Here is a 22,236-nt window from a genome sequence, read left to right as displayed (position 1 = left end):
ACAAAATAAAGTTTGATCAAGGGTGGGGTTTATGCCTATGGCATTCTCTACCACCCCACCCTTGATGTACAGAATAGTGTTATCATGAAATTATATACAAAATCAAAGGTGTAGGGGGCAAACAGCCCTAAGAGTTGGGTTAAGCTTGTACGAAGGGGTTTACTATAAGTAACTGTAACAACGGAGGTCTTATCGTTCCAAATTTCCTCTTTAGGATAAAGTTCAATTGTACTATTCTGGATCGGCTTCATGTAGAAGATTCAGAAGTCTGTCTATCTTGTCTTCATCTATTTCTACATTACTATTATATCTCTTACCATTACTAACTATATCATCATTACCTTCCAGGTCTAACATTTCTTCAGTGTCGTGGCTTGCGTCTTCTGGATCGGCTTCATGTAGAAGATTCAGAAGTCTGTCTATCTTGTCTTCATCTATTTCTACCGTGGTGTGAGCGCTTCCTGACTTGTACTCTCCCTCATCGTTCTTGTACACACTCACGCTTACGTTATCGTCGAATGCGATTTTCTTGCTCGATTTCGAACCTGAAACAAGACAAAAGTTTAAATTTTAGCAGGTTTCATCCGTGCAATCTGAGTTTCATCCGTATACAAAAAGTCCATCCTAAGGCTTAGGTGTAGGGGCGAACAGCCCTAAGAGTTGGGTTAAGCTTATACGAAGGGGTTTACTATAAGTAACTGTAACAACGGAGGTCTTATCGTTCCCAATTTCCTGTTTGGGATAAAGTTCGCCCCAGCCGGGAGTGTTTTTACATAATTAAAACACACAAAATCATTTCAAACGGACACATTTCTCTTTTAAAATTCATTCATCACATTTCTCTTTCAAAATTCAATTAGTAAGTACTGGCCAAGTATTAGCCACAAACACTCACATTTTATTTGTACACCACCCCAAATTATACTTGTCGTGATTTCCCGCGTCTTGAGGGTCTTGTGTTTTTTTAGAAATCTTAAGAAAAATCGTATTTTTTTTTTTTTTTAAGGCAAATTTTCTATCGCAAATTTTAATCGATTTTAAAAACCATTTTAAAGTAAAGCATACGTTACAATCATTCTTCAGAGTGAAGTCCAATTGTATTCCCTTTTAAAAGCAATTCAAAACTAAGAAACATCGGTTCTTTAAAAGTCGAATTTTTAACGCCTTTAAAATCACTTTCAAAATAACAAGCATAGAATTGTGAAAGGTAGAAATTCTGCTGCTTCAAACCATTTCAAAATTATACCCTTTCACCCATCATCTCCCGAAATGAGTGGTGAGATCAAAGATGGGAATGAGTTCACAACCACGCTCCAAGCGGGGGCAAATGAAGCTTCGACTGTGACTCGGAACACGATAGAAGAAGGGGCTAAGAACTCGTCGAAAATCTACTTGAAGGCTTTCGACAAAGGAGCGCATATTACGTCCAACAAGCTACAGGAGGGGATCAATCTAGGTAAGTATACTCTTGAGTAATGAAGGAAAATTAGTTAAACCTAGTAGAAGGAAAATTAGTTGAACAAACGAAGTTGCTTGCTTTCCGTGTTGGAAGAATTAGGGGGTTAAAACCCACTTGGACTCCCATAAAACAATATCAGAGCTCCTTCAGAAGTAAGTTCCAAGTATTGTTGAATCAACGATTTTCGATTTTTCATTTCGTTTGTCCGTTTGTTCTGTGATAACTCATTAGATAGATGAGAAAAGCCAAGATAATTCTCGTTTGGAACAATACTTCCCATTTAGGTGCTGGGTCAACACGAGAACACCAGAAAGTAACCCGTTGAAATATTTGCAATCGAAAAACGAGTACAACGAATGTTGAATGAACGATGAATGTTGAATCAACGATTTTCGATTCTTCATTTGGTTTGTCCGTTTGTTCTGTGATAACTCGTTAGATGAATGAGAAGAGCCAAGATAATTCTCGTTTGGGAATTAGTTAAACCTAGTAGAAGGAAAATTAGTTGAACAAACGAAGTTGCTTGCTTTCCGTGTTGGAAGAATTAGGGGGTTAAAACCCACTTGGACTCCCAGAAACAATATCAGGGCTCCTTCAGAAGTAAGTTCCAAGTATTGTTGAATCAACGATTTTCGATTTTTCATTTCGTTTGTCCGTTTGTTCTGTGATAACTCATTAGATAGATGAGAAGAGCCAAGATAATTCTCGTTTGGGTGCTGGATTAACGGAAAGTAGCCCTTTGAAATGTTTGGAAATTGAAACAATGGTATTTTTTCTTCTTCTTTTTCTTTTTTACTGTCCATGTTGGACATTGAATCCGGGACCTCCTTATATGGTAAGTTAGCAAGCGCGTTGCCATTAGGTTAACCAAGCCCTCTATTCTTAACTACTAAGCCGAGGAGAAAAAATCCTAGCTTCCACAGAAGGGATGGGACGCTCAAACACAATATCCGAGTCTCTTTAAAATGTTGATCAAATTTCAAACAAAACCCTCGTATTTCTCAGGGTCGAGCGAGATCAGCAAAATGATCCAGAACTCCATCGACACGTCTCTGCGTAACTGCGCCAAAATACAAAACACCGAACTCGACAAGAGCATCAAAACCATCGGCAACCTTCTCCAACAGACTGTGGAGAACGCGGCAGTCAAACTGTCTGTCGTACAACAAGACGGGTTCCAGGCCATAGCCAAGGAGATCGCTCTGTCTCAACAGAAAGTCATTCAGGACGGGATTACGAATGCGGTGAAAATGCAACACAAAGCGATCGAGGATGCGATTTATACGGTGGCGAAAACGATGCTGGACGATAGTAATAATTGAGGAGGAAAGAAATGGGTTGGATGGAACAGAGAGTTGTAAAAATATACCAAGAGATAGGAAAGATAGTTTTTTTTTTAGATTCAAGCAAAGCTGTGTTTACTATCGGTTACTTACATCTTTAGGAGGAGGAGGAGGAGGAGGTTGGAGAGGGAGAGAGAGATTGAGGGACAAGGAGAGGAGAATTTTAATTTGTAAATCGTAAAAAAAAATCTGGTGTGAACATCACACGACTTTCCTTATCCTACTGAATGATGCTTATTTGAGTGTTCTTTTACCCTGACTTTTACAATATCTCTAACCGTTTTGTCGCTATAGCTGAAAACCGCCAATCAACGGTCGAAATCTGTCCAAAAGCGGTCAAAATACCGACCTAAAATTTTATAATATCTCTAACCGTTTAGTCGGTATAGCTGAAAACCGCCAAAAAACGGTCAAAATACCGCCAACCGCAGCACCTCTCAACCAAACGTTTTGAGTTGCATCCTTGTCACATTTGTGAACTACATACCAAATTTAAAGTCTCTAGCTCATACCGTTCCCGAGATATTGTTAAATTACACCAAAAACCGCCAAAAAGCGGTAGCTGTGTTCTGTGTACAAAGATGTGGGTTCAATAGTGATAAAACGAGTATTTTGCGCAACGCTTGAGTATAGCGCCCTCTGTGTTAACTGAACTAAACTGAGTGATAACAGCTTGGACGTAAAAAAATACCCGTGTAAAAAAAAGACCTTATCTGTACCTACCTATGAATTTGGTTTGGAACGTTTTCTGAAGGGACGTCTTGAATGGAAAATGGGGTTTTTTTTTAGGAAGAACCACTTTAATGCCATGTACGATCTTAGAACCTAATCCTGAGGATAGCACCTAAATCTAAGCTTAAAGCCACAAAAAGAAGTGTCTCAATAAAATGTCCACTTCAAACGAAAAACTTTCTGAAGCTAAATCTCGTCCAAGCGGGATTCGAATCGTGTAATGTTGGATCTGTACACTGGACCAATCATTGGTTTCATGACCCTTTCGTAATACAAAAATCCATGCATAATGTCTGTAGGTACCTTAACCTTAAAGGTAGGAAATACATGATCAAAGAACTTAACTTATGATAAAAAGTGTAGTGTGAGCTTGAGCTCTCAATTTCTTTGGCCTTAAGATAATGGTATCTTAGACTAAAGAAATTGAGAAATCCCAATGATCTCAGGTACCATAAGCTCTGTACAAAACAATACAAGAATTGCACCCATGTTACTGCAATGAGAGAGAAGGCAAGGCGAGATAGAGTAAGAAGTAAGAATGTTATCCAGTGAAAAGTTAGGTTGTAATAAGCCAGCCATGTTAGCTGGAAGTCACGAAAGACCTGTTGGGTACTTATTGAGGGGGGTATGCCAGGTTCTGAGCGGGCATATTGTATTGGGTTGAAACACGGGGCATATTATGAGATATAAGACCTACCTGTTGGGTACTTGTTGAGGGGGATATGCCAGGTTCTGAGCGGGCATATTGTATTGGGTTGAAACACCGGGCATATAGTGAGATATAACACCTACCTGTTGGGTACTTGTTGAGGGGGATATGCCAGGTTCTGAGCGGGCATATTGTATTGGGTTGAAACACGGGGCATATAATGAGATATAACACCTACCTGTTGGGTACTTGTTGAGGGGGGTATGCCATATTCTGAGCGGGCATATTGTATTGGGTTGAAACACCGGGCATATAATGAGAGGGGGCACCATACTGTTGAGGATGAGGGGGGCCCATGCCATTGTACATCTGGAATAAACAGTGGATTCATGTTATTTGCCTGTTAACTTTCGTTTATACTGTCAACTTACATAGGTTTTTTCAGATGTAAATAAATGAGGCCTTTTTTTAACTGTTGGCATCTTATGTCGTGTTGCATCCTTGTCACATTTGACATCTACATACCAAATTTCAAGTCTCTAGCTCTTACCGTTCTCGAGATATTTTATTTACAGACGGACAGACAGACACACAGACACACACACGGACCAATGGCTGAAACTTTGGATTTAGGCTCTAGGGATCTCAAAACGTGTTTTGGCATCAAAAACTGACCATCGAAAATTTGACCCGATTACATTACTTTCCTTCCTATAGGATTTTTGGCACTAAAAACTGACCATCGAAAATTTGACCCGATTACATTACTTTCCTTCCTATAGGATAAGGAAAGTAAAACCAGATTTCACTGTCACTTCTAGCTAGTTGACGGTGGTTTTTACATGGACAGTCTTAAGTAATGTTAGACACAAGAAAAGAAAACAGGGAAGTTCCACGGATTTTTTTAGTCTGTCTGTACAATAGCACTAATGAGGGACATAACACGGGATGGGCACGCTACAACACAGACTACATGAGTCTAATGTAGCAGTTGTTTCATTACTACGAAAAACGGGTGTTTCCCCCTCCCCCAAGGACTTATTAATCTTAGTCGAGAGTATAAATAAGTTTACAAATGTCTGGAATTTTGACCATTAGGCCATTTTCCTAAAGAGTATTAAATAAGGAATATTTTAAATTATAAATTACTTACATTGACATTGGGGGGCATATTGGCACCTTGCTGATAGTTGGGCGGCCCGGGAAAAAAACAACTGCGTAAAGTCTGACGTCACACATCTTTGAACTCTTTCATTAGAACGGAAAATGAAATTTGAATTTTCGACCTTTTACGGTTATTTTTTCGGAGTTTTGACCTCAGATTTGGATTTTTCCCTACTTTTTACATAGGAATCGACCATTTATTTATAATTTGTACCCATTTGCAACTGCTCCATTAATACAGTCAAACCTACATATATCTAACCTGGGACCCGTCTAAATGGGAAACCTGGATGAATGGGAAAAGAGATGAAAGAGCAAAAAAAAAGAAAAAAAATGCCGGTCCCTAGGATTTCTGATTAGACAGGTTCGCGATACTGTATAGTTAGAAAAAATGAAAGGAATTTCAATTGTGTTGGGCAAAAATCCACAGAGCACTGACTACATTTTATTACTTGACTTGGACTCGAACCACCAACCTCCCGATTCGAAGTCTACAGTGGTAACCACTACACCATTGAGATTGCAATGAACATACACTTAGTACATAAGTACTGTGAATAGTAATAAAATACAAGTGAATCTCAAGTACTTTGTATTGACAACTTGGAAATAATAAGATATGGGAAAGGATGTGATTATTTGCCAGACAACTGTGGTACTTAATATCTGCCATTGAACCTATGTGCCAGTCTAGTTAGCTAGGGAGGCATAGAACCTGACTTGTAAGAGCTAGATCGCGGGTTCGATTCCCGCCCAGGGCAGACTTTATCCCTAACAAATAAGGTTTCTTCTCCGAACGGCTGGCTTTCTCCTATGCTCCCCTCTTTCCCTCTTCAATTACAAGATGATAAGATCTCCGGTATTGGTGGACTGGTGGTATTACAGTTCCCTCTATATTCTTCTTCCTAGCCTTTCCCTATCCAAACAGGGTCGACAACTGTTCCCTGAATAAAAAAAAACAACCTTGGACTTGGGGGAAAAAAAAATGAAAAAAAACTTACAAATTTCTCCCGAATAGAATGTAAGCTCATTGTCTTCAGCAGCTTCAAAATCATACAGAGCCTTGACCTTCCTCAGCGGAGCAGCTGGCTGACTGGACTTGACAAAATTGCTGGCTGATGGATACAGACTACTGCTGGTGGATTGAGCTTTTGGCGTTTGTTTGCTGGTCTCTTTCAAACTGAGTTCAATTGCTGTGAGGACACAAAAGTGGATTAACTGTTGGGATACAAAACATGAAAAGCATGTTTCTATTATGTAGGAACCTAAGTATATATACCAAAATTTCAACTTGTTTTGTCTGATGTACCTAAGGAGGAAACATCTCTAGTTATCACAGGAAAAAGCATACAATCATTCGGCCAGTATGAGTGTTTGTAACTATGTGGTCAAGGATAATCAGGTATAAAAGGTTTCAAACAACTTTTTTTTTAGGTTTGCTAAAGGCAACTGTAATAGTGTAGGTCTTATTGTCCCAAAATCAAAGAAAGAGAAGGAAGACAGGACATCTGTTAAGGAAAAAATCTGTAGCGGGCAGGAATTGAACCCTGGCCTAGCACTTACAAGGCAGACACACGACCATCCAAGCTAACTAGGCTTTTCAGGTATACATACATCGTTTTCACCTTAGCAATCATGTTCTACTCAATGCATTAGCTTATTTGCTACTCAACTGCTTCCATGAAGCTGAAGTCAAAATAATTTTGTTGATTAAATTCTACTCCTTTTCCTATCCAAAGAGGGTCGACAACTGTTCCCTGAATAAAAAAAAAATCAACCTTGGACATGGGGGAAAAAAATGAAAAAAAAAAACTTCTAGATCCCGAGATAAATCGATTTAAAAAATACCGGTAAATCGTGAACTTTGACGTCACGGCATGTACGACTTCTACATCCCGAGATAGGTAAATCGATTAAAAAAATGCCGGTAAATCGTGAACTTTGACGTCACGGTATACGCTCCCGTAGGCGATGACGTCACATCAAATGTCCCAAGCAAGGCAACACATTAGTGTGTTTGTGCGCATACGTTTCTGCGCATTTCTTTCTGCTCCTCCGCAAGCGTGCTTGCATGTACAGGCTACCTAACGGACGAAAAAAAACAACTGCGTAAAGTCTGACGTCACACATATTTGAACTCTTTCATTAGAACGGAAAATAAAAATTGAATTTTCGACCTGTTACAGTTATTTTTTCACACGCCCCTCTTCCGATCTTTCAGGACTCTGATGGAAAATAAAAATTAAATTTTCCCTTTTTTTTTTTTTTTTTTTTTTTTTTTTTTTGAGTTTTGACCTCGGATTTGGATTTTTCCCAACTTTTTACATAGGAATCAACCATTTATTTATAATTTTTAACCATTTGCAACTGCTCCATTAGACAGGTTCGCGATACTCTATAGGTAGAAAAAATGAAAGGAATTTCAATTGTGTTGGGCAAAAATCCACAGAGCAATGACTACATTTTATTACTTGACTTGGACTCGAACCACCAACTTCCCGATTCGAAGTCTACTATGCTAACCACTACACCATTGAGATTGCAATGAACATAGGTACGTAAGTACTGTGAATAGTAATAAAATACAAGTAACTCTCAAGTACCTACTTTGTATTGACAACTTGGAAATAATAAGATAAGGGAAAGGATGTGATTATTTACCATATTGCACACCCCCTGAAGTGAGGAGGGGTTGCACTCAATCCCGTGACAAAACCTTGCAGTTTTAAACCCTTATTTCTTTGACAAGTTATTCAGTTTTCCTCTTATAAATATGTGCATTATTTCTGTGTGGTAAAATTACTGAAGGATTACCTCATTTTCAAATGTGGTAAACATGTTCCCACATATGTGAGTACTTTGGAAAATTCTGTTAGTAAGGTTTTAATTGAATCCTATTTTTCAGCTTGCTTAATAACATTTTCCTCTTATAAATATGTGCATTATTTCTGTGTGGTAAAATTACTGAAGGATTACCTCATTTTCAAATGTGGTAAACATGTTCCCACACACTTTGATTCATGAGAATTACCTAGGTTACTTACAGAATTACCCAAGGTGGTAAGTATGTGGGTACTTTGGAAAATTCTGTTAGGTTTTAATTGAATCCTATTTTTCAGCTTGCTTAATAACATAGTTGTTAGAGTCCATGGACTTGACATCAATGGCAGTCGACAATGTAGAATTTGGACAAATGTTCTGCACACCACGGATGGAGTCATCATAGTACGATACAAGTTGTATGAAGTTTGCTATTCCTTCAATATTGTGATTATCTCAAAAGAAGATCAGACCCATGTGGTTCCTTCAATTAGTATAAAAGGTAAGTATCTAGGTATGTTTCTCACAAAAATATTAAAATGGGCCTATATAACTAGTTTTGTTAATACACTGATGTTGGCTTTGCACTCTTGACATTTGCACACCTGAGATGCTTGATAACTTATCTGATCAATTAGAAAATTATTACTTTTTCTTGCCACAGGTTTGTGGGGGCCAGTATCTTCCTGCTTGCATTCAGTCATAATATTTTGTTGTCTTCTTTTTAAGGATTTCCAATAGAATTCTACCCTTTAATGTTTCCCTGTAGGTATTTGTTAAAGAGGACAAAAGCTGGAAAATTAGGTCTGTTGTTGTGACATTATTATGCTGGGTCCACACATACGTATTACACTCGTGATTACATTACATGTCACATTATGCTAGTGTGGACGAGGCATTATAGACTCGTGCCAGTCTAGTTAGCTAGGGAGGCATAGAACCTGACTTGTAAGAGCTAGATCGCGGGTTCGATTCCCGCCCAGGGCAGACTTTATCTTTAACAAATAAGGTTTGTTCTCCGAACGGCTGGCTTTCTCCTATGCTCCCCTCATTCCCTCTTCAATTACAAGATGATAGGATCTCCGATATTGGTGGTATTACAGTTCCCTCTATATTCTTCTTCCTAGCCTTTTCCTATCCAAAGAGGGTCGACAACTGTTCCCTGAATAAAAAAAAAATCAACCTTGGACATGGGGGAAAAAAATGAAAAAAAAAACTTACAAATTTCTCCCGAATAGAATGTAAGCTCATTGTCTTCAGCAGCTTCAAAATCATACAGAGCCTTGACCTTCCTCAGTGGAGCAGCTGGCTGACTGGACTTGACAAAATTGCTGGCTGATGGATACAGACTACTGCTGGTGGATTGAGCTTTCGGCGTTTGTTTGCTGGTCTCTTTCAAACTGAGTTCAATTGCTGTGAGGACACAAAAATGGGTTAACTGTTGGGATACAAAACATAAAAAGCATGTTTCTATTATGTAGGAACCCAAGTATATAAACCAAAATTTCAACTTGTTTTTTTTCTGATGTACCTAAGGAGAAAACATCTCTAGTTATCCCAGGGAAAAAAGTTAAGATAAAATTGGATTTCAGAATAATAATCCAAAACACCATTTTTACTTTCCTTATCCTATAGAAAGGAAAGTAATGTAGGTGATGTCAAATGTGACAAGGATGAGACACGAAACTTTTGGTTAAGATCGGTGCATTGGTTGGCGGCATTTTACCGCTTTTTGGCGGTTTTCGGTCTAGTTTAACAATATCTCGGGAACGGTATGAGCTAGAGACTTGAAATTTGGTATGTATAGTTCACAAATGTGACAAGGATGCAACAGAAAACGTTTAGTTGAGATACGTGCTGCGCTTGGCGGCATTTTGACCGCTTTTGGACGGATTTCGACCGGTTTGGCGGTTTTCAGCTATACCGACTAAACGGTTAGAGATAGGTAAAAGTTTTAGGGTAAAATAATACTCAAATAAGCATCATTCAATAGGATAAGGAAAGTCGTGTGATGTTCACACCAGATTTTTTACATAAAGCTAAATCAAAATTTTGAAGGTGTGCCTTCAAAATCAAGCCCCCCCAAAAATTTAGGCAAGAACCGCCTATGCCAATTTTTTTTTTTTTTTTTTTTTTTTTTTTTTTTTTTTTTTTTAGTTTGATGTTAAAATTGTATGAAGATCACATGAGAAGGGGCTCTCTGGAAATGAGGGGCATAACAGAGCGGACTGGAAGAGACTGACGTGAAATGGTAAACTTTAACTACTGGTGTGTCATCGTCCCGAAATCGAAGAAAGCAGAAGGACAAGATAGGAGAAAGCCAGGCGTTATGAGAACGAACCATATCTGTTTAGGAAAAAAATACCTACAAATAGGGTAAAGTTCACAGCAGGCGGAAATCAAAACTGTGGCCTAACTCTTACAAGGCAGACACGCTACCAACCAAGCCAACTAAGCTGGCAACTAATTGAATTGGATTGAACGGCTGGCTTTCTCCTATCCTGTCTTCCTTCTCTCTTCGATTTCGGGACGATAAGACCATAGCAGTTACAGCTCCCTCTGTCAAACTTCTTAAAAAAAAAAATATCTGACAGAATAGGGTTCAAATTTCAGTATCTTTCGAGTTTTCCCCTTGAAGATTGAATATCTTGGGAGTTTTCCTACCCTTTTGAAGGAACAAAATTTTCAATATTTTGCGAATTTTTGTTCAAATTGTTTGAAAATCTTCGGAGTTTTCCGAACTTCCTGAAGGAACAAAATGCCTGGAGTTGGATGGAATATGTTTTCCTACCAAGGAAGCGCCACAGTAGGTGGGCAACTAGAACTCTTCACTCTTGAGCGTGCGGTTTTCCTTGAGTTTTCCAAACCTCGTGATGACATCATCAACGCTGAATTCCCCATGTACGATATTATCCCGCGTACGAACATTCACCGTATTCGAGGATTTTTCCTTCTCCCCAACAACTGAAAGAAAAAAAAGAAAAAATATATCTATTGTGAGCAAACTATAATTTCGTCCTGAAGAAATATAATGGAATGTGCGGTTTTCCTTGAGTTTTCCAAACCTCGTGATGACATCATCAACGCTGAATTCCCCATGTACGATATTATCCCGCGTACGAACATTAACCGTATTGGAGGATTTTTCCTTTTCTCCAACAACTGAAAGAAAGAAAGAAAGCAAAAATATATCTATTGCGTATCTGAAGAATCCAAATCAGCATCACACATGAATCCAGCGGCAAAGATCTTGTTCTTCACCTGAAATATATCTATATATATTGAGAAAGAAAGAAAGCAAAAGTGTGAGAGCAAACTATAATTGCGCAAGGTCGCGGGTTCGATTCCCGTCCGGGGATGAAATATAATGGAATGTACCTTGTTTATCCTGCTGGAGTAGGACTGCAATGCCCCCGTAAAAGTAGATCAAGTAGGAGAAGTGCTTTAATTAGGCAGTCAGCTCATAACAAGATGCCCCATTATACTAACAGTTCCATAGAGTACCTCTTTCTTGATTGATGAAATATTGCTTACAAATTAAGGTGTATTATCAAAGCATACAATCATTCGGCCAGTATGAGTGTTTGTAACTATGTGGTCAAGGATAATCAGGTATAAAAGGTTTCAAACAACTTTTTTTAGGTTTGCTAAAGGCAACTGTTATAGTGTAGGTCTTACTGTCCCAAAATCAAAGAAAGAGAAGGAAGACAGGACATCTGTTAAGGAAAAAATCTGTAGCGGGCAGGAATCGAACCCTGGCCTAGCACTTACAAGGCAGACAAACGATCATCCAAGCTAACTAGGCTTTTCAGGTATACTACATCGTTTTCACCTTAGCAATCATGTTCTACTCAATGCATTAGCTTATTTGCTACTCAACTGCTCCCATGAAGCTGAAGTCGAAATAATTTTGTTGATTAAAGTGTACTGTCTGTTTTCCAGGTTTATCGCCAATGTTACGGCCAGCACACAGGGTTCAAAATGTTCATGGACAACCTATTGCTTTCTCTCACGCGGAAAGTTCACCTGCCTGATTTGGAGTTCTGGAGTAACCTGGGTGATTGGCCACTGGCTAAGTCTGCCCAGTATCCAATGTTCTCTTGGTGTGGGTCTAATGAGACATTTGATATCATCATGCCTACCTATGATATAACTGAGTCATCGCTGGAAAATATGGGAAGGTGAGAAAGAAACCATTTTACATTCCTTATCCTATTTTAATAGACCTTTGATAGAGGGAATTATAACAACGGATCGTCCCGAAATCGGGTAGAAATCGCATGCCTACCTATGATATAACTGAGTCATCGCTGGAAAATATGGGAAGGTGAGAAAGAAACCATTTTACATTCCTTATCCTATTTTAAAAGACCTTTGATAGAGGGAATTATAACAACGGATCGTCCCGAAATCGGGTAGAAATCAAACCTGCGACCCAAGGCTTACAAGGCAGACGCGCTACTCTCCAAGCAATCCAAGCTAACTTGGCTAGCTCATTACAACTTAAGTAACTATATTCACTGAATGACATTCTTAATAATCCATCCCGGGGGAATCGAACCCGCGACCTAGCGCTACTAGAGCTTACAGCAACCTTCGGTGATTCATTGGAAACTGGTGTATTTCATGTTTAGTTTTGGTTAGATCTGTCCCACTTCGGCAAAGAGGGACAAAAATCCCCAACTGTCCCGTCTTTAAAATGATCCTGTTTCAGAGTCAGCCTAGACATGCTCTCCGTACAAGGGAACAATCACAAGAAGTGGGAACAGAAGGAGCCCAAAGTTTTCTGGCGTGGTCGGGATTCGAATCGGGACCGTCTCAAGTTGATCGACATTGCCCGTCAACATCCGGACCTGTTCAATGCCTCACTCACCAATTTCTTCTTTTTCAAAAGTGAAGAGGAGAAGTATGGTCCCAAAACCAAGCATGTGTCGTTCTTTGAGTTTTTTGACGTAAGTTTTTCCGAACGAAGAACTTAGTCGCAAGTTTGAACTTTAGAGTTTTGTCTCGGTAAATCTTTTTTTTTTTTTTTTAAGTAGGTTTGATAGAAGGAACTGTAACTTCTAAGGTCTTATCGTCCCGAAATCGAAGAGAGAAGAAGTACACAGGATAGGAGGAATCCAGCCGTTCCGCCAATGAACATTATCCGTTCAGGATAAAATCCGCCCCGGGCGGGAATCGAACTCGGGGCCTAGTGCTTACAAGGCAGACGCGCTACCAACCAAGCCCAACTAGACTGGCAACTAATTGAATTGGATTGAAAATTGTATAGCGATTATTGGTTAGGTTTATACATATTTGATATCCTCTGTATTAACATTATTGCTTAGGTACCGTTATATGTTTTTGGATATTTTTAATTGTTTCTCATCCGACTCGAGATCTGACATCCAAAACTCGAGTAGGATGAGTTGTTTTTTTTTTTTTTTTTTTTTTTTTTTTTTTTTTTTTTTTTTTTTTTTTTTCTTCACTATCCCCTCTTTTCCATTATGTTTTTAGCCTTACTCACCATCTTTGGTTTGTTGGGTGCGCGCCTCCCTGGCGTTCGGATCACTACTCGGAGTGCCACTAGGGTTCACAAGGGACTTTTCCAAATCCAGAGAATTGAACTCGGACCCTCTTGTAGAGGGTTCTGCTCCTACACCATCTGGTATTTTCCTGTTCAAGTCTTCAGTTGCCGAGGCCAAGTCGAAATTCTAGAAAGGGAATGGATGAATCTAGTGGCAAAAAATTAATCGCGCTACCTAACCCTCCATTTTATTATTATTGAGCTGACTAGTGAGCTTGGTTGGTAGCGCCTCTGCCTTGTAAGCGCTAGGCCGCGGGTTCGATTCTCGCCCGGGACGGATTTTATCCGGATGGGATAATGTTCGTTCTCGGAACGGCTGGCTTTCACCTATCCCGTCTTCCTTCTCTCTTCGATTTTCGGGACGATAAGACCTTAGCAGTTACAGTTCTCTCTGTCAAACCTCTTCAAAAGAAAAAAAAAAAAAAGATAAATCGCTAACATTTGTTTTCATTTACCTAGAGTTGAAATCAAATTTTTCTTTTTACTCTGGTAATGCCACCACTGGTCGCAACTCGATTGAAGTAGCTACTCAATTGTCCTGACGAGGCTGAGTGCACCCCGAAATCCAAGCACAGAGCCGAAAAAACTTCGACCCCGCCGGGAATCGAACCCGGGACCTCCAGAGTGCAAGCCGAGTGTGATACCCACTCGACCACGGAGGCTACCTTTCTAGTGATATATTAATGTACATCACTACAAGTTGTAAAATTATTAATATTTAAAGGTGAAGGAGGACCTCTCGGATTTGGTGGAGAGAGTCAGATGGGCGCAGGATAATGAAGACCTTGTGGTTGTTATGGTGCGCAATGCGCAGATATTGGCGCGCGAGAAGCTGATGCCCCAGGACATTCTGTGTTACCATGCGGTTCTGTTTAATGTGAGTTTGCGTTTTGCTTCATTTATTTTTTTATTTTATTTTATTTTAAGTTTAACTTTATGGGCAGTAAAAATGTTCTATAGAAAAAAAGAAGGGTGTTTCATCGCCATTTTTATTTCGTGGCAATAAAACTGCTACATTAGACTTGTGTGGTCTGTGTCGTAACATACCCATCCCCTAGTATGCCTCTCATCAGATGGTCGAGAAGAGACACAATACTTCCCATTTAGGTGCTGGGTCAACACGAGAACACTAGAAAGAAGACCGTTGAAACACTTTCAATCGAAATAAATACGAGTGCAAATTTTTGTCGATGGTGGGATTCGAACCCGAGACCTTCTCCATGGCAAGCAAGCGAGTTACCACTGGACTAACGGTTTTCTACTTCACAAGTCGACATTTTACCTACCTGGAACTAAGTATGTTGTTTACAATAATTGGATAGGTAATCTTCTAATTCTTTTAAGCAGGATGCGATTTATACGGTGGCGAAAACGATGCTGGACGATAGTAATAATTGAGGAGGAAAGAAATGGGTTTGATGGAACAGAGAGTTGTAAAAATATACCAAGAGATAGGAAAGATAGTTTTTTTTTTTAGATTCAAGCAAAGCTGTGTTTACTATCGGTTACTTAAATCTTTATAAAAACCAGATTTCACTGTCACTTCTAGCTAGTTGACGGTGGTTTTTACATGGACAGTCTTAATGTTAGACACAAGAAAAGAAAACAGGGAAATTCCACGGATTTTTTTAGTCTGTCTGTACAATAGCATGCTCATCCCGTAGAGTAGGTAGTTTGTCTCTCAATAGACGGACGAGAGGAGAAAATGTTTCCCAACATTAAATGTAGTCATAGTTCACTAAGATCATTTATTTCTTATGCATATTAAGTAGTTAAATACCTCCTCAAAAAGACTTACCAACATCTGGATCAAAAGGAGAACCAGAACTAAACCATCCCATTCTAAATAATTTTCTCTATCAGATGGATTCTATTGGGTTGAATGTTGTAACAGACTGGTCAAAGTTTAGACCAGTGTCTATGTACTTGGTGAAATCTTCTCAACTGCTATATTGGTTCAGTACACACTCAGAAGGTAAAAATAATTCACATGAACAATTAAAAATTGTAATTTCTAATTAGGTAGGTTTTAAAGAAAGAAAAATTAAATTAATATGATTTTTCTAAAGAAAGAAAAGTGAGTAATAAGTGACTTGATTTTTTTTTTTTTTACTGTAATCTGTTGTGTGAGAAGTTATCGCAATCTTACCGATAAGCCGCGTTTACACGATCGATTGCAACAGCTGACATGTATGTGAAGTTAGCGCATTCTTATCAATTTTTCATACCGCGAAAATTTTAAATTTCGTATCCATTTTCAACTTTGACTTTTGCTCAGATTTGCCAAAAGATGAAAGACCCGTAGTATGCCTCTCATCAGATGGTCGAGAAGAGACACAATACTTCCCATTTAGGTGCTGGGTCAACACGAGAACACTAGAAAGAAGCCTGTTGAAACACTTTCAATCGAAATAAATACGAGTGCAAATTTTTGCCAATGGTGGGATTCGAACCCCGGACCTTCTTCATGGCAAGCAAGCGGGTTACCACTGGGCTAACGGTTTCTACTTCATAAGTCAACATTTTACCTACCTGGAACTAAGTATGTTGTTTACAATAATTGGATAGGTAATCTTCTAATTCTTGTAAGCAATGATGTTTTTAATGTTGAAAAAAACATGTTCAAGCTGCAGTTTAGACGTTTAGAAGTCCCCCTTAAATCTCACGTCACACCACTTGAGAGTCTAAAATCTTTGATTCATTTGTTTCTAGGAGTGGAGTAAACGGATCAAGAGTACCATCAAGGTAAGAGATGGTATGGAGTTGGTTCCTCAGAAGAAAACAGACATACCTCATACCTGTGAAGACAGCAAGGTTCGGGAAGAACTGTAATTTATGACCATGACTAATTTGAACGCAGAGTGATCCATTGCAATATTGAACTGAACGAAGAGTGATCAATTGCAATATTGAACTTACACACTCTTTCTAGTGGGGAAAAGAGTTGGTTCCTCAGAAGAAAACAGACATACCTCATACCTGTGAAGACAGCAAGGTTCGGGAAGAACTGTAATTTATGACCATGACTATTTTGAACGAAGAGTGATCCATTGCAATATTGAACTGAACGAAGAGTGATCCATTGCAATATTGAACTTACACACTCTTTCTAGTGGGAAAAGAAATCTCACAGGGTGGATTTCACCAATATTTTTGAAGTCCTTTGGAGCAGTCCCGCTGGGTAGAGCCGCTCCATAGACGAAGAAACGGAGTTGGTGTTGTCGAAACGGGGATGACGATCTTTGGCCGAAAGTCCTTGGTATCCTTGAGATCCTTGGTCTTCCGGGTGGACTTGGGGCGGAGACCCAATCGTCGTGAAGTCCTTTTGAAGTCCTTAGAAGCTAACGGTTTGTAAAGTGCCATTTGATTTGTATAAGCTTAACAGGGCTGTTGAGCTAACAGATTGATGAAGCGCGCTTCGCTGGTTAGTGTTTAATGGTTTAATCATAATGGTTAGTGTTTAATCATGTTGGTTAGTGGTTGGTTTATTTTGTTAACCAGGAAATAGATCTTGAAATAACGATCTGACTTAAGTAAGTTGTGAATTCTTTTATTGTGCAATTAGAATTAGTAATTGTTATCTAAGTACATATTATTGAATATTATTTTTATTCACAATCAAAAAATACACTATAAGATAATCCAATGGGATGAAACCTATGATTGGGTGATCTTGATCCAAAAGTCAATCGATCACAAAGCTTAATCCAATGTGCTTAATCTTTTGTTTTCAAATGCTCGGAGTTGACTATTAGGTCATTTTCCCTTGTGCTTAATCTTCAACTCAAGTGACCCCGAATTTCATTTGTTTTTCCAAGCTTTTTTCTGTATTTTAATTGTTTATCTAGTACTGACAGTGCCAGTAATTTTTTTTTCCTTTTTTTTAAAAAGGTTTGACAGAGGGAACTGTAACTGCTATGGTCTTATCGTCCCGAAATCGAAGAGAGAAGGAAGACAGTATAGAAGAAAGCCAGCCGTTCCGAGAACGAACATTATCCCATCAGGATAAAATCCGCCCCGGGCGGGAATCGAACCCGCGGCCTAGCGCTTACAAGGCAGACACACTACCAACTAAGCTAACTAGGCTGGCTTACAACATCGAATACGAGTATATGTATACCCCACGCTTTTTTAGAATTAGTTCTTTAGTTATACCACCACCAGTATGTATTATTATTTATGACCAAATTTGTGATACATTTTATGCTTCTTCTTTAATTTCTATGACACTTTTATTTTATTTTTCGCTTTCCCCCATAAGTAGGCCATATTGTTTGTTGTTTCCCCCTAAATGTAGGCCATATTATAACGTGACATTTAGTATTATGTACCATGTTTAATTTATACATTTTAATTCCATGAAATAAAGTCGTTTATCTATATTTCTCGGTCTACATTGTAATATGTAATGCTCCTTTTTCTTCGCCTTTTCCCGTGTACAGACGGGGTCGGCGTTTTCCGTCAGCCTCAATCAGCCCTAACTAAGGTGATTGCTTTGGGTTGATTTAGTTTTAGCTACAAACATTTTGGCTCAACCTTTGCTAATTCTTTAGCAAGAGAAATTTGAGGCTGGTATCCTCCCTGTTTAAACTTCCCCAGTCAGACTAAGCTGGTCTATTCCGTGTTTAAAGTCCCCCAGCCAGATTTTTGGCACCATCAAGGTGAATTTCCATAGCAGGGTTTATACGCGACCTGGAAAAACTGGAAAAGTCACGGAATCTGAAAATCGGCCAAAAAGGCATGGAAAACCGTGAAAATTCAAAGAAAACCTGGAAAAGTCATGGAATTTGCCATCCGGTCAAAAATTCAAAATGTTCAAATTAGATATCAAGTTTTTCTGAAAAACGGCCTGCGGCGCATTCCCCCTCATATTCCTTGACTTTCTACATATTGCATATTTTATTTAAATAAATTGGTAATCTCACTGATTTTTAAGTACCTCTGCCCCCAAATTTTTCTGAAAAAGTCATGGAAATTTTCTGGAAAAGTCATGGAATAGTCATGGAATTTCATTCCGGGAAAAGCGTATAAACCCTGCATAGGTATTTGAAACTAATTGTAATTTTCACGAGAACACATTTGCTGTCACTCTGAGGAGAAAAGGAGGAAAATTAAAACAGACATTGTTTATACAGAAAATTGAAATAAATATTTCATCAAGTGTTAAACGCCTAGGGGTTAAAACGTAATGCTATAGTATGTACAAGTATTGAATACTGCTAAGTTAGCTCCATATCTCCTGGTCCAGGATAAAAGAAAGATGATTTCTTATTCTCAAAGTACAATAACGCAAAAAGTTCGTGGAAACTATGTGTTTATATGGATTTTAGCTCCATATCTCCTGGTCCAGAATAGACAGTTAATTATATTCTCAAAGTACACTAACGCAAAACGTTTCGTGGGAACTATGTGTTTACAAAGGTTTAATTAACAAGAATGTACCGTACCATATTTTCTGCGTATGGAGTGAAAAATGGGGAGTTTTTCGTGGAACAGGCCACGGGACCAGGTTTGATGCATAGGAATAGAACTGAAAATAAATTACTGCCTAGAATAAATGAAGTGTGCTTGGATATTTTGTGTAAGAGAGTCCTACCTGTATAGTACAAATAAGTCTAGAATGCTTTGGATCAGATCTATATAGGAAAAGTAGGAACGAGTTTTTGATTTAACTAATCAAACATTGATTTAACTAATCAAACAAAGTAGGAAAGAAGAGAAAATTTGGTGAGTAGAAAAAGAATATGTACATTATTAAAAAAGGGCAAGCTTAGATAACAAAGCTTTTAGGTAATGGGAATCTTTCGTGCATTCAAGGTGGAAAGGCCGAAAGCTAACTTGGTGTAGTAAGGTTTGGGAACTTTGCTCCTTTCTGAGCTTTTCTTATGCCGAGAGAGTCTATTTTCCTTTTAGAGGAAAAGCGCTACTCTCCAAGCAATCCAAGCTAACTTGGCTAGCTCATTACAACTTAAGTAACTATATTCACTGAATGACATTCTTAATAATCCGCCCGGGGGGGAATCGAACCCGCGACCTAGCGCTACTAGAGCTTACAGCAACCTTCGGTGATCCGTTGGAAACTGGTGTATTTCATGTTTAGTTTTGGTTAGATCTGTCCCACTTCGGTAGAGAGGGACAAAAATCCCCAACTGTCCTAAAATCCGCCCCGGGCGGGAATCGAACCCGCGGCCTAACGCTTACAAGGCAGACGCACTACCAACTAAGCTAACTAGGCTGGCTAGTAAATTCCATGATTTAATAGTAGTCTACTGAAGTTCACAACCTCGAATAAATACCCCGCGCTTTTTTATAGTTAGTTCTTTAGTTATACCACCACCAGTATGTTTTTATTATTTATGACCAATTTTGTGATACATTTTATGCTTCTTCTTTAATTTCTATGACACTTTTATTTTATTTTTCGCTTTCCCCCATAGGTAGGCCATATTGTTTGTTGTTTTCCCCTAAATGTAGGCCATACATATTCTTACGTGGCATTTAGTATTATGTACCTACCCTATTTAATGTTTATGTTTTGATTGAATGAAATAAAGTCATTTATCTATATTTTTCGGTCTACATTGTAATTTGTAATGCTTATGTGTTATTTTCATTTTCCTCTTTTTCTTCGCCTTTTCCCGTGTATAGACGAGGTCGTTTTCCGTCAGCCTCTCAATCAGAACTAACTAGGGTGATTGCTTTGGGCTGATTTAGTTTTAGCTACAAACATTTTGGCTCAACCTTTGCTAATTCTTTAGCAAGAGAAATTTGAAGCTGGTATCCTCCCTGTTTAAACTTCCCCAGTCAGACTAAGCTGGTCTATTCCGTGTTTAAAGTCCCCCAGCCAGATTTTTGGCACCATCAAGGTGAATTTCCATAGCAGGGTTTATACGTGACCTGGGAAAACTGGAAAAGTCACGGAATCTAAAAATCGGCCAAAAAGGCATGGAAAACCGTGACAATTCAAAGAAAACCTGGAAAAGTCATGGAATTTGCCATCGTTTTTTTTTTTTTTTTTTTTTTTTTATCCTTTAAATCACTACATGAGTTATATAACGAAACCAGACCAAATCACTAAGCAGCCCAAGACTTTGGTCTGGTTTCGTTGTATAACTCATGTAGTGATTTAAAGGATTAAAAAAAATACATATATACATATTGTTACAATGCTACAGTTCATAAAAAACTTTCAATAAATGAAGTGTGCTTGGATATTTTGTCTAAAAGAGTCCTACCTGTAAAGTACAAATAAGTCTAGAATGCTTTGGATCAGATCTATAGGAAAAGTAGGGTCGAGTTTTTGATTTAACTAATCAAACAAAATAGGGAAAAAAGAGAAAATTTGGGGAGTAGAAAAAGAATATGTACATTATTGAAAATGGCAAGCTTAGATAACAAAGCTTTTAGGTAATGGGAATCTTTCGTGCATTCAAGGTGGAAAGGCTGAGGGATAACTTGATGTAGTAAGGTTTGGGAAAAGAACTTTGCTCCTTTCTGAGCTTTTTCTTATGCCGAGAGAGTCTGTTTTCCTTTTAAAGGAAAAATATCCAACAGAACAGGGTTCAAATTTCAGTATCTTTCGAGTTTTCCTCTTGAAGATTGAATATCTTGGGAGTTTTCCTACCCTTTTGAAGGAACGAAATTTTCAATATTCTGCGAATTTTTGTTCAAATTGTTTGAAAATCTTCGGAGTTTTCCTAACTTCTGAAGGAACAAAATGCCTGGAGTTGGATGGAATATGTTTTCCTACCAAGGAAGCGCCACAGTAGGTGGGCAACTAGAACTCTTCACTCTTGAGCGTGCGGTTTTCCTTGAGTTTTCCAAACCTCGTGATGACATCATCAACGCTGAATTCCCCATGTACGATATTATCCCGCGTACGAACATTAACCGTATTGGAGGATTTTTCCTTTTCTCCAACAACTGAAAGAAAGAAAGAAAGCAAAAATATATCTATTGCGTATCTGAAGAATCCAAATCAGCATCACACATGAATCCAGCGGCAAAGATCTTGTTCTTCACCTGAAATATATCTATATATATTGAGAAAGAAAGAAAGCAAAAGTGTGAGAGCAAACTATAATTGCGCAAGGTCGCGGGTTCGATTCCCGTCCGGGGATGAAATATAATGGAATGTACCTTGTTTATCCTGCTGGAGTAGGACTGCAATGCCCCCGTAAAAGTAGATCAAGTAGGAGAAGTGCTTTAATTAGGCAGTCAGCTCATAACAAGATGCCCCATTATACTAACAGTTCCATAGAGTACCTCTTTCTTGATTGATGAAATATTGCTTACAAATTAAGGTGTATTATCGTTAGTGATGGGTCGTGGGTAAATACCCACTGGGTGGGTAAATAAAAATTGGGTATTTACCCGGGTATTTATCCACCCCCAGGGTGGGTAAATACCCGGGTATTTTAAAAAAAGAAGAAAAATAAACAAAAAACATTGTCACTTGATTTTTTTTTTTTTTTTAATTTCCCAGGCAAAATTTGACTGA

General features: G+C 38.6%; 2 protein-coding genes across 5 annotated transcripts in view; one reads left to right on the top strand and one right to left on the bottom strand.

The window, feature by feature from the left end:
* Window positions 1–859: 859 nt before the first annotated feature.
* LOC103509599 lies at window positions 860–15,342 on the top strand. 2 transcript variants are annotated; one of them, XM_026823898.1, is made up of 3 exons: window positions 860–1,456; window positions 2,465–2,738; window positions 15,092–15,342. In XM_026823898.1, the coding sequence occupies exons 1-3, from the start codon at window positions 1,270–1,272 to the stop codon at window positions 15,132–15,134; spliced, it is 504 nt and encodes a 167-aa protein (XP_026679699.1). In that variant the 5' UTR covers window positions 860–1,269; the 3' UTR covers window positions 15,135–15,342. The 2 variants fall into 2 exon arrangements, with proteins under 2 accessions (XP_026679699.1, XP_008472445.1); XM_008474223.2 differs by lacking the exon at window positions 15,092–15,342 and having other exon boundaries at window positions 862–1,456; window positions 2,465–2,842.
* Window positions 10,796–22,236, bottom strand: part of LOC103509600 (threonine--tRNA ligase, cytoplasmic) — a 44,949-nt gene continuing 33,508 nt past the window's right edge. For 2 of the 3 annotated variants that reach the window (XM_026823891.1, XM_026823893.1), the window contains one exon: window positions 10,796–11,131. In XM_026823891.1, coding sequence (XP_026679692.1) covers window positions 10,986–11,131 — 146 coding nt within the window. In that variant the 3' untranslated portion in view covers window positions 10,796–10,985. Of the gene's footprint in view, window positions 11,132–21,023; window positions 21,660–22,236 lie in introns of those variants that run through there. The other variant, XM_026823892.1, reaches the window with a different exon arrangement.

This window comes from Diaphorina citri, unplaced genomic scaffold (genome assembly GCF_000475195.1).
Source record: "Diaphorina citri unplaced genomic scaffold, Diaci psyllid genome assembly version 1.1 scaffold513, whole genome shotgun sequence".
NCBI classification, from domain to species: Eukaryota; Metazoa; Arthropoda; class Insecta; order Hemiptera; family Psyllidae; genus Diaphorina; species Diaphorina citri.
This window is presented reverse-complemented; position numbering and strand designations above follow the sequence as displayed.

Excerpts from the sequence above, each read along its gene's own strand:
- LOC103509599 (XM_026823898.1), top strand. The coding sequence starts at position 1,270 with ATGAGTGGTGAGATCAAAGATGGGAATGAGTTCACAACCACGCTCCAA. Across the intron at positions 1,457-2,464 it reads ACAGGAGGGGATCAATCTAG|GGTCGAGCGAGATCAGCAAA; the intron begins GTAAGTATACTC and ends CGTATTTCTCAG. Across the intron at positions 2,739-15,091 it reads AAAGCGATCGAGGATGCGAT|TTATACGGTGGCGAAAACGA; the intron begins TTATACGGTGGC and ends GCAGGATGCGAT.